Source organism: Bubalus bubalis, chromosome 3 (assembly GCF_019923935.1).
Source record: "Bubalus bubalis isolate 160015118507 breed Murrah chromosome 3, NDDB_SH_1, whole genome shotgun sequence".
Lineage (NCBI taxonomy): Eukaryota > Metazoa > Chordata > Mammalia > Artiodactyla > Bovidae > Bubalus > Bubalus bubalis.
The window spans coordinates 73,239,075-73,251,616 of record NC_059159.1 but is presented as its reverse complement, the minus strand read 5'-3'; the positions used below and the strand labels follow the sequence as shown (position 1 = coordinate 73,251,616).

Here is a 12,542-nt window from a genome sequence, read left to right as displayed (position 1 = left end):
GTACTTAGCACCTATGTTCTATGATATGTGCTTCATCACATACTTAGCTAACTAGCCATTTCTGTGCATTCATCAATCCCTCTTTTTTATTTATTTATTTTAACACATTTTAAAGCAGGGTGCAGGCTTTGGTACACTGTCCCCAAATACATCATCATGCACATCATTAGCTAGTTCACTGTAGTCTTTTCTTTTCAAGTATATTTACATACAATGAAATGCACTGATGCTAAGGATACTGCTTGATGGGTTCTAACAAATGCATGCACCTGTGTAACAAAACCCTGCTAAGACAGAGAGCATCATTGCCACCTAGAAGGGTTCCTCCTGCCTCCTCCCTGTAAACCCCACCTGGACTCCCAGAGGCGGCCATTGTTCTCATGTTTTCCCCTTTCATACATTAGTTTTGCCTATTAAACTTCATGTATTGGCTGGCCAAAAAGTTAGTTCGGGGTTAGTAAGTCAGTAAGATGATCTAGAAAACCCGAACGGACATTTTGGCCAACCAAATAAATGGAACCGAATAACACATATTCTTTTGTGTGAGACATCTTTTCAGGGAGAGTTATATTTTGAGCTTCATCCATGTTGAGTTTTATAATAGCCGTTATCTTTTTAGTTCTGGGTAGAATTCCTTTGTAGACGTAGACCATAGTTTGTGTATCCATCCTGTTGATGGATAGCTGGGCTATTTCCAGTTTGTAGCTCTCATGATAAAACTTCAGTGAGCATACTTATGCAGTCTTTTTGTGAATGTATGTATTTATTTCTCGTGGGTGTAATAACCATCATGCGTTTAGCTTCAAAACTGCCAGACATTTTCCCAAAGTGGTTGCATCATTTGTACTCCCACCGGTAACATGTGAGTGTTCATTTGTTCCAGATCCTCACTTGAGTAGGGTGGTGCCAGTCTTTGGAAGTTTAGCCATTCTAGTGGGCGTGTAGTGGCATCTCACTGTGCTTTTAATTTGCGTTTTCCTGATGACTAATGATGCTGAGCACTTTATTATGTACTGATGCTTTCTGTGTATATTTCCTTTGTGAAGTGTGTGTTAAAATCTTTTGCCTATTGCCTATTGTTTTATTTTTTATATGCCCTGGATTCTAGTCCTTTGTTCAATCTCTGTTTTGCAAACACGAAAACCCAGTCTGTGATTTGATGTTCATTACGTTAAAATCTTTGAGCAGAGTGTTTTGTTTTGGTGAAGTTTAATCAAGTAATTTTTTTCTTTCATAATTACTGCTTATTTTGTATTATCTCTTAAAAAACCTTTGCCTTCTCACAAGGCAAGAAGATATTTTCCTGTGTTTTTTTCTAGTTATAGATTTGACTTTTATGTTTCATATGTAGGCTTATGATCCATCTTGATTTAATGTTTTATGTGTAGTGCATGATAGGCGTTGAGATTTCTTTTTTTCTATATACATACCTAATTGTTTCAACATTACTTCTTTTAAAACTTCCTTTTCCCATATAGATTGTATTGGCAGTTTTGTGAAAAATCCGTTGGGATATGAGTTTTGGACTGGACCCTTTTCTGTTCCGTTGATCTGTTTTCAGTTTACGCCAGTACCACAGTCTTGATTACTGTAGTTTTAGGGTATGTCCTGAAGTAGTGTAAGTCTTCTAACTCAGTCCTCCTGTTTTAAGATTGCTTTGGATGTTTTAGGTCCTTTGCCCTTCGTGTGGAGAAGGCAATGGCAACCCACTCCAGTACTCTTGCCTGGAAAGTCCCATGGATGGAGGGGCCTGGTGGGCTGCAGTCCATGGGGTCGCTAAGAGTCAGGCACGACTGAGCGACTTCCCTTTCACTCTTCACTTTCATGCATTGGAGAAGGAAATGGCAACCCACTCCAGTGTTCTTGCCGGGAGAGTCCCAGGGACGGGGGAGCCTAGTGGGCTGCCGTCTATGGGGTCGCACAGAGTCAGACACGACTGAAGTGACTTAGCAGCAGCAGCCCTTCTGTATAAAGTTTATATTTGTCAATTTCTAGTAAAAAGTGTGATAGGATTGGTATTGTGTTTAAAGTATAGAAAAATTTTGAGAAAATTGACAATTTAACCTTCCAATTTATGAACATAGTCTGTCTTCTAGTTTTTAATTTCTCTTAGCAGTCTTTGGTTTGGAGATTTTGTAAGCTTTTGGTTAAATTTATTTCAAAATTTGGGGTTGGCCAGAAGTTCATGTGGGTTAAACAGGACAGAGTTTTTATAGTCAACCCAATATTTTGTTTGTTGATGTTATATTAAGTGAAATTTTTTCAATTGTATTTTCAAATTGTTTGCAGTTAGTATTAAGGTACATAGTTTATTTTTGTGTATTAACCTTATAGCATATGAACTTACTAAATCCACTACTCAGTTCTGTAAGTTGTTTTTGTAGATATGCTAGAATTTTCTTTAAAAATAATCATGTAATCTGCAAATACAGTGAATTTTAATTTTTTTCCTTTTGGTTGTGGATGCTTTTCTTCCCTATTGCAATAGCTTGGACATTTTGTCCAGTGCTAAATGAAAGTGATAAGAATGAGTCTGTCTGTCTTACTCCCAATAATATAGGGAAAACATTTAATACTGCAGTATTAAGTGCAGTGTTACTTGAGAGGTTTTTTTTTTTTAAGATATCTTTATCTGAAAAATTTTGCAGAGTTTTATCGTTAACTCATTTGTCTAATGATTTCTCTGTGACTAAATGATAACATGCTTTTCCTCTTTCATTCTGATAATGTATATTACTTTGATTTTTTTAATGTTAAACTAATCTTGCATTCCTAAGATAGACCCTATTTGGTTGTAATGTATTTTTCTATCTACATATCACTGGATTCACCTTTCTAATACTTTGTAAAGGATTTTATTCATGGTGGATGGTGCTCTGTGATTTCATGTTTTCTTTTCTTTGTTACATTCTGGCTTCAGTGTTATGCCAGCCCTATAAAACAAGTTATGAAGCATTTCCTCCTTATTTTCTGAAAGACTTCATGTAAGATGAATATTATTTCTTCTGTGTGTTTGCTGAAATTTGTGAGTAAACCTGTCCAAGACTAGATTTTTCTTTACTGGAGGGTTTTAGATGATTAGATACTGGGCTTCCCTGGTAGCTCAGTTGGTAAAGAATCTGCCTGCAGTGCAGGAGATCTGGGTTTGATCCCTGGATCAGGAAGATCCCCTGGAGAGAGAAATGGGAAACCACTCCAGCATGCTTGCCTGGAAAATCCAATAGACAGAGGAACCTGGTGGGCTGCAGTCCACAGGGGTCCGAAAGAGTTGGGCACAACTGAGTAACTCACACTTTAGATGATTAATTCCATTTCTTTAATAGACAAAGGGGTATTCAGATATTATGTTTCATCTCTGTCCATTTTCATAAGTTGTATTTTTCAAGGAATTTGACTGTTTTATCCAGGTTGTCAAGCTTTTTGGTATAAAGTTGTTCATAACATTCCCTTCAGTTCAGTTCAGTCGCTCAGTCGTGTCCGACTCTTTGCGACCCCATGAATCACAGCACGCCAGGCCTCGCTGGCCATCACCAGCTCCCGGAGTTCACTCAAACTCACGTCCATCGAGTTGGTGATGCCATCCAGCCATCTCATCCTCTGTCGTCCCCTTCTCCTGCCCCCAATCCCTAACATTCCCATACTATGTTTTTAATGTCTGTAGGATGTTATTGATCACCCCTCCTTCAATCCTGATATAGATAATCTGTGTTCTTTCTTTTTTTCTCTATCAGTCTAGTTATAGTTTATCAATTTTGTTGTTCTTTGCAAAGAATTAACTTTTGATTTTGTTTATGCCCTCTACTTTATATATTTCTGCTTTTATTCTTATATCGTCTTCTACTTTCTTTGGGTTTACTTTGCTCTTCTTTTTCTTTGCTTAAATAAGGTATAGAAACCTAGCTATCCTATAGACCTTTTTTCTTTTCTAATGTAAGTATTTAAAGCTTTAAGTTTTTCCCATAAGCACTGCTTTGGCTGAATCCCACAAATTTTAATATGTTCTGTTTTAATTATTATTTAATTTACAATGTTTCCTGAAATTGTATTTTTACCTGTGGATTGTATACAAATGGATTGTTTAATTTCTGAGTTTCCAAAAACATGGAGTTTTTCTTGATTTCTGATTTAATTCCCTTTTGATCAGAGAGGGTTTATTCTGTACCATTTCAGTTTCTTAAAAGTTTTTTTTATTGAGACTTATTTGTGGCTCAGCATATATGATCTCTCTTGGTGAACATACTATGTGTGTTTGAAAGAAGGTATATTCTGCTGTTTTTGGATGTAATGTTCTATAAACATCAATTAAGTCAAGGTGGTAGATAGTGTTGTTCAATGGTCTTTGGGGATTTTTTTTTCTTTTCTATGTAGTTCTATCAATTGCTGAGAGAAAAAGAGTAAAATCTCCAGCTATGATTGAAGAATGATCTATTTACCTCTTTAGTTGTATTAGTTTCTACTTCATTTATTTTGAAGATCTACTAGGTGTATGCACATTTGTGATTGGTATGTTTTCCTGGTGTATGAACTTTGATAAAACTTTGATTATGAGCTTACTTTTTTATCATTATGAGAAGTCCTTTCTGGTCTTGAGGTTTCTTTTTTTTTTTTTGGCATTGTTTCCCATTACAGCAGTTACTTACGTACTTTTCTACCCATTTACTTTCTACCCGTGTGTGTCCCTGTATTGAAAATGTGTTTCTTATAGATAACAGTCTGCAGTAGTTGGGTCTTGTTTCTTTAATCCATTTTGACATTGTCTGCCTTTAATTGGAGTATTTAATCTGTTCACATTTGCTACAATTGAATTTGCAACTACTAATTTAGTTACTCCCTCACTTTGGTTTTTAGTAGCCAAGAGTTGTGGTCTTACGGAATACCATTATTGTCTAATTTCATATAATGCGTTTTTTTCTGTGTCTTAATACGGAATGTCTTCTTAAGAGAAAGGATCTCATATCAAGCACAGTGCCTTGAGAAGAGAAGGTATTGCGTTGGCCAAAAAGTTCATTCAGAAACCTAAACAAACTGTTTGGCCAACCCAGTACTTAGAAAGCATTGTTAAGTGAGTGCAGTGGGAAGAACTGTGCAGTAACAATAAGTTCCAGGCTTATTTTCTGTTGTTATCCTACGTTATTAATGAGAAGGTGAGACTAGATTATCTCTAAAGTTACTGATTTCTGTGACATTCTGTGCTTTAAGGATTTCTATTGGAATGGCAATTTTGATCTAAAAGATGTATTGAGAGGTTATCTTTCATCTAACAGTCACTTCCTGACAATGGCAGCTTTTTTATAATGTTTTGTATATGGGTGTGTATTAGTCGCTCAGTCATATCCAACTCTTTGCAACCCCATGGACTATAGCCCGCCAGACTCCTCTGTCCATGGGATTCTCCAGGCAAGAATCCTGGAGTGGGTTGCCATTCCCTCCTCCAGGTGATCCTCCCAACCCAGGAATTGAACCCGGGTCTCCTGCATAGCAAGCATATTCTTTACCACTAGGCTACCAGGGAAGCATAATGTTATATATATAATGTGCTATTAATAGAAAATAAAAAAAGCAATCATCATGGTTACCACACATTCTTTCAATATTGTATTCACATTCAAATTTAAGGGCTATGTATATAACATTCTAGTCCTTGAATTTGAATGTGAATACAATATTGAAAGAATGTGTGATAACCCTGATTGTTTTTTAATTTTCTGTCAATAGTATTATTGCTGTTGGTTCTTCAGCATTCTGACCAGGTGTACAAAATAATAGCGCTTTTGTTGGGTGTTGGAAGAATCAAAACCCAAAATGTTATGGGTTGTTTTTCATATGTCCTAAACCTTGTCAACCAGCATGATAAGGGAGCAGAGGTCTCTGATTATTCTCTAAGCTATGTTACCAGGTTAGTTTCTCATAGGTTGTACTCATGTAAAAATCGAAATTCTGCTTCTCTCTGGTACCTCAGTTTGTGTTGAGCAGAACCTTTTGTTATGTATTAGACTCTCCCAACATAACTGCCAATATCCAGGAACCAAACTTGACCACCATCTCAAAAGGAAAAAGTTATTTTATAAATCCCCAAACATCCAACTCAGTCATTCTTCAGTCTAGACCATCATTAGCTCAGCATTAGACAGGATGTAAAAGTCTGTTGAGATATTTTCCAGATATGATTATATTCACTCCCCAAAAAGGAATGTGTTTGGTGGTACTTCCGAGGAACTGGGGGACTTCCCCAGTAAAGAATCCGCCTGAAATTCAGACTATCCCTGGGTTGAGAAGGTCTCCTGGAGAAGGAAATGGCTACCCACTCCAGTATTCCTGCCTGGAGAATCCCATGGACAGAGGAGCCTGGCGGGCTACAGTCCATGGGGTCGCAAAGAGTCAGATACGACTGAGGACTAAGCACATTCACTGAGGAACTACACCAGTAACCCCAGATATTACTTGGCAAGTCAAACAAACCTCTGGCTGTCCAAAGAAGTTTATAAATTCTACTTACTCATTTTGGGACTGCAGATGCAGAAGAGAGTTTGTACCTTGTGACTAATGAAAGTTCATATGTCATCTACATACCATACATATCTACTTTGTGGTTTGGTTTGAGCAGGTTGGGTTTGGGGTAGAGGGATGTCCATGTAGGAAAGGGTCCTAAACCTCTCAGGAATTTGGACCTCAACCTCTAGTGAGATTTTACACAGGAAATCAAAAGTAAGGCCCATCCAACTTCATTGATGACAGAGGTTTCAGAGAGAATGGCAGGAAATTAATAGCAATCAGAAATGTTTTTTTGATGCCACGGCCTTCTTGGAGTGAAGCAGAAACAGTTTAAAGAGCCTTTCACATCGTCTTCCTTCAGCGCCCTGCTGGTTGGGGCCTTATTGTGAGAGGACAGTGAGTAGTAATAATAGATGTCACTTTTATAGGTCACTTTCTTCCAGAAATAGAAGCATGCTTTCCAAGAAATCGTTTCTATCCAATTATAACATCTGCCACTTCTAGCTCTTTGATCTTAAGTGTTTCTTAGTTTTAGCTGTGTGTCTTAGCCCTACAGCTAGACTGCTGAGCATCCCTGGGACAAAGGACTACTGTGTCTTTACTTTCTGTAGATTACCTGGTCTAGGGTTAAGCAATTTTTAGGGTTAACTGTTTGGGAACAGTAACCTGTTCCCAAAGGGGAACGGTAGCGAATTAGCTGGAGGCTGCTATAGGAGTCAAGAGAGACCTCCTTCACCTATGTGTCTTTAGCTTTGCCTCATTCATTTACTCATTCTTCATATTTGTATTTTTCTTTTTTATACTGAAGGAGAGTTTTCAGTGCTGAAGGCCTTACCTCTAAACATTTATGAGCCTACTGCCTTCCAGGAGCCTCCTGTCCAAATGGACAAACAGGCATATCCACAAATGAGACAAAGTCCATACAGAGTATGGGCAAGATATTTCGGAATGGGAGCACAGAGTTACCAAGAGGCACTGGGAAGATGTCATGACAGGAGAAATGTATTTGAGCTTTGTTTTGAAGGCTGGTAGCATCTGGTTTTTATTTGCTTTGATGTTCCCGGGTTACTGTCCCATTCGCCTCCCACCACCACCTCCCATTAAAAAAAAAAATGCCATCAGCATAAGATGTTGGCTTAAGTTAGCTTCACAGAGAGCATTAGCATCTTTTCTAGTTGATGTTGCACCTACACCATGCAAAGAAGTATGCATGCATGCTAAATTGCTTCAGTCATGTCAGACTCTTTGTGACCCTGTGGAGTAGCCCGCCAGGCTCCTCTGTCCATGGGATTCTCTAGGAAAGAATACTGGAGTGGGTTGCCATGCCCACCTCCAGGGGCTCTTTCAATCCAGGGATCAAACCTGTGTCTCATACATCTCTTGCATTGGCAGGTGGGTTCTTTACCGCTAGCACCACCTGGGAAGCCAGATCAGCATAGCCCCATGATGGTGGAATTTAGGCTTATTTAGATGACCCTATAATGTCACAGAAAGAGAAGTGGAGTTGGAATCAGAAAGCCAGAATTCAGGTTCTGATTTTGTCTCTTAGAAGCTCATGGTCATGGTTGGAAAATTCAGTTATTTCCTAATTGCCCAAGAACTTAAGTCCACCGCCTCTCCCTGCTCCCCAAAGGTATGGCAATTGAACTTGGTAGTAAAGAAGAGCTGTACTGTTGGATGGCTGTTTAAACGATATGGGGGGTTATATCGACCATAAAATACCAGCTCAGGTATTTTGCTTAGATTAGTTGACTGCCTTTATGCACATATTTGTGTATTAACACATGTATGTGGACTCAGCTCAGTGCTCCGTAAGGACCTAGAGGGGTGAGATGGGGAGGGTGGGGTGACTCATGTTGTTGTGCAGCAGAAACTGACACAAAATATTGGCTTTTAAAAACAAGTTATTTCTTATCCCTTCATTTCTGCTGCTGCCAAAGGTGTTGACGTTTTCCCCCTAGAGGAAAGACTTGGTGGTAAATTATTGTTTGAGGATAAGGTTTGCCTCTGTGTCCTAGGCTGTATTCTAATTACTTCTGAAGAGACCTTATCATCCTCGCAGCAGCCTTCCCTATCAGTCTTGCTTGGGCCTTTGATGATCCATGCGGCAGAGAGGTTCTGTGGATTTAGTTCTCGTTCCTGTAGACACGTTCCATCTGTGCGGTTGCCTGTCCTCTCGTTGTTCCGGGAATGCAAGGTACTATTGTGCTGCCGCTTGCTAACTTAATGGCATCCTTCTCGGAAATATTGTGGGTTTTGTAAAAAAAAATCAGTTAATAGAGGGGTACAATTTTGGAATGTCTGAGTGTAAGACGTCCTCGCTTACTTTGTGAAATATATTCATTTAGAGTTTTCTGCTTCATGGGTTTTTTCAGTCAGCCTTCATGCAGTATGCTTTCTCCATAATACATTAGTGTTTCAGTTTCTTAAAATAATGGTTTTCTCCAAACACGATAATTGATGTTTGAGCGTGAGTTACATGTATCCTGGGGCAGTGTATACTTTTGTTCCTTCATGCCTTAGGACTCACTTATTAGAAAGGCCTGTGACTTTCTGGTCCGATTGTCTCAGATAAGCCAGTTGATTTAGTATCCTGTCAGAAGCAAGATTTGATAAGATCTGTGTCCTTTTTTGTCTTACGATTCATTGTTTAGTAACTGTGGACTAGTCCTTTACCTTTAGTTCTTGCAGCTTTTGGTAATCCTATATAAAACCTTAGGAATACAGTCATAGTGTGAAAGACTTGAGTCAGTTCTTCAGTTCAGTGATTCTTAACCACCTTAATAATTATTATTAAATTAGACAAGTCCGTTTTATTGAGTGATGAATGAATGAGTTTAAAAGAGAACAGCAGTTACAGAACTGTAGAAATTTTATGAGTTTTCTTTTTCACGACAAAAGCTATGAACTTCTTTGAAAAGAAGGAAATGAAGTGCCAAACAAAGGCTTCCCTCACTCTCCCTGAAGAATTAAGAAAGTTGTAGAAGGGCATTTGGAAGAATGATTTCATTCTAGAAGTTGAAGTGTGAAGTGAAAGTCACTCACTTTCACTCATGTCCGACTCTATGTGACTCCATGGACTATACAGTCCGTGGAATGTCTCCAGGCCAGAATACTAGAGTGGGTAGCCTTTCCCTTCTCCAGGGGATCTTCCCAACCCAGGAATTGAACCCAGGTCTCGTGCATTGCAGGCAGATTCTTTACCAACTGAGCCATAAGGGAAGCCCAGAAGTGGAAGAGGAGACAGATCTGATATCCCATGCTGAATTGTCCAAGCAGTGTGATAGAGTGAAACAGACCAAGGATTTTCAACCTTGTCAAAATCCTACCTTCAAGTCCTGACTTAGATTTTATGAGCTCTGTACTCTTGGATAAAGTGCCAAGCGAGGTGTTAGTCGCTCAACCATCTCTAGCCCTGTGAGACCCAATGGACTGTAGCCCGCGAGGCTCCTCTGTCCATGGGATTCTCCAGGCAAGAATACTGGAGTGGGTAGCCATGCCCTCCTCCAGGGGATCTTCCCAACCCAGATCTCCCACATTGCGGGCAGATTCTTTACCATCTGAACCACCAGGGAAGCCCTGGACAAAGCATTGGGTTGGCTAAAAAGTCCACTCGGGCTTTTCCATAACCTGGCATGGAAAAACACAGACAAATTTTTAGGCCAACCCAATATTTGATCACATTAGGAGCTTCAGGTTCTTAATCTGCAAAACGGGGATAATAAAAGGCACGTCATGGAGCTGATGAGAGCATTCACTGCATGTGGCATGTTCAGCGCAGTGCTTGGCCACAGTGGCCTCTGTAGGTAAGAGTGTCCTATTCCTGCACGTCAGAATTCCCCTTAGTGAGTCATTTTCATTTTCCTGGGTTTCTGGCCAGCATTAAGACTATTAACTCAAAACAGCTTGAATCTCAAGTGGTGCTCACCACTCTGATACCTGGTTTTAGTGAAAGAGAAAAATGCTCCTAATTTTGTAAGTCATTGCTGAGATTCATAGGCTTGACAAGAAGACGTGTGTGGGTTGGGGGGAGACATTTCACCTGAATTCTTCCTGTGATCATTATGCCTACCCTTCCCTCCCCCTTCTTTTGTTTTCCTTCATTTAACATGACTCTAAAACATGGAGTAGGAAATAAATGATGCAGATGGTTTTCACTTATATGAAAAATCATTGCTAGGAACTGAAAATGAGGGTTTTCACAGTTGACATCCCTGCTTTTCAAGGAGATTATGGCTGCTGCACGCTGCAGGAACACGATGGTGATGGTGATGATGATAACCGTGCACTGTGTACCAGCTCAGGCACGTCTGTCCCATGAGGCGTAGCTGCTATTACCCCCATTTTGCCGATGATGAAACCGAAGCACGAGGAGGTTAATCACGTTCCTGGTTGCATAGTTAAGAAGTAGCAGAACCAGGATTTGAACTCAGTCTGACCCGAGAGCCGGTGCTCTCAACCACTGGGTTAGATCCTGGAGGACAAGGGGAAGACATCCTTGAAATGAGAGCCAACGTCCTAAAGCTTTGGCAGGCTATTTACTTTTCTCTTTGCTCTATAGGTATTCTGAGAGAAGCCTCACAAAGTGCATCGGAATTACTATTGAGACCAGACCAGATTACTGCATGAAGCGGCATCTCAGTGACATGTTGACCTACGGCTGCACAAGGCTGGAGATTGGGGTGCAGAGTGTCTATGAGGATGTGGCCAGAGATACCAACCGGTAAGATGGCACAGGCGATATTGCATGAGCCTTCCTCTTCCCCCACCAAGCAGATGGATGTTCCTACCCATCTGAGAGGGAGGGGTCTAGGTGTTCCTCCTATTCAATTTTCTGTCCATGCTCTGAACCCCATCTCCTCCTTCCTTGACTTGCAGTCTTTCTGTGCTGACTCTTTTCCAGTAGCCTATAAACATCATCTTTATCTCTCTTCCTATTCATAAATAGCCTTTCCTGTACAGAAAGCAAAGGCAGGGCTCAAAGTCAATAGTTTAAAGCAGGAGAGAAGGCCAAGGAGACGAGGAACAGAGAAAAGGGTTTGAACAAGAAGGAAGCCAGGGGGACTTCCGTAGTGGTCCAGTGGTTGAGAATTCGCCTGTCAGTGTGGGGGACACAGGTTTGATTGCTGGGTGATGGTCATCGTTAACTAAGACCCCACATGCTGCTGGGTAACCAAGCCTGTGTGCCACAATTACTGAGCCCATGCACCTCAACTGCATGGATTGGAGGTGCATCTCAACCCATGTACCCATACGTGGGTTGAGGCACCCACGTGTGCCTCAACTGGAGAGCCAGCGCACCAAAAACTATAGAGCCCATGTGCCCTGGAGCCCACGCACCGCAGCGAAGATTCCGTGTGCCACAACTGAGTCCCAACACAGTCGATCAGTTCATAAAGAAATAAGCCCAGGTGAGATCTAACAGATTAGTTTTTATGAAGCAAATGCCAACTGGCAGGGTACTGAAAGAAAGGCTGGTGAGATGATGGGTATAAACTTTGAGAAATTTGAGAGTCTAAGGAAGGAAGGAGTAACAGCTCATAGAGCCAATATGAAGTTCTTTTCTGTCCAGAAATAAAAACAGGTTTCAGGAGTATGTGTATGTTGAGTTGGACCTTAAAGACTGCTTCACTTTAATAGGAGTTAGACATGATGGAGGGTTGTGATTGGAGAAGGAAATAAAGGGAAATCAGGAAGACACATGGGTCAGCATCTTGGAAACAACCAAGAAGAGCTCCAGGCTAAGGAAGGCGATTGCTTCCCTTAAGGGAATTTGTTGTTGTTATTTAGTCGATACGTCATGTCTGACTCTTTGTGACCCCATAGACTGTAGCCCCTCCAGGCTTCTCTGTCCATAAAATTTCTCAGGCAAGAATACTGGAGTGGGTTGCCATTTCATTCTCCAGGGAATATTCCCAACCCAGGAATCGAACCCACATCTCCTGCATTGGCAACTAGATTCTTTACCACTGAGCCACCAGGGAAGCCCCTTTAAGGTAATAGAGATCTCCAAAATATTTTTGTGCGTAGGAAGAGTCTGATGGATATCA

General features: G+C 40.5%; 1 protein-coding gene across 4 annotated transcripts in view; it reads left to right on the top strand.

Moving 5' to 3' along the window:
* ELP3 (elongator acetyltransferase complex subunit 3) overlaps window positions 1–12,542 on the top strand; it is a 144,351-nt gene that overhangs the window by 53,979 nt on the left and 77,830 nt on the right. For all 4 annotated transcript variants that reach the window (XM_044939729.2, XM_025281384.3, XM_044939728.2 and 1 more), the window contains exon 8: window positions 11,054–11,215. In XM_044939729.2, coding sequence (XP_044795664.1) covers window positions 11,054–11,215 — 162 coding nt within the window. The remainder of the gene's footprint in view (window positions 1–11,053; window positions 11,216–12,542) is intronic.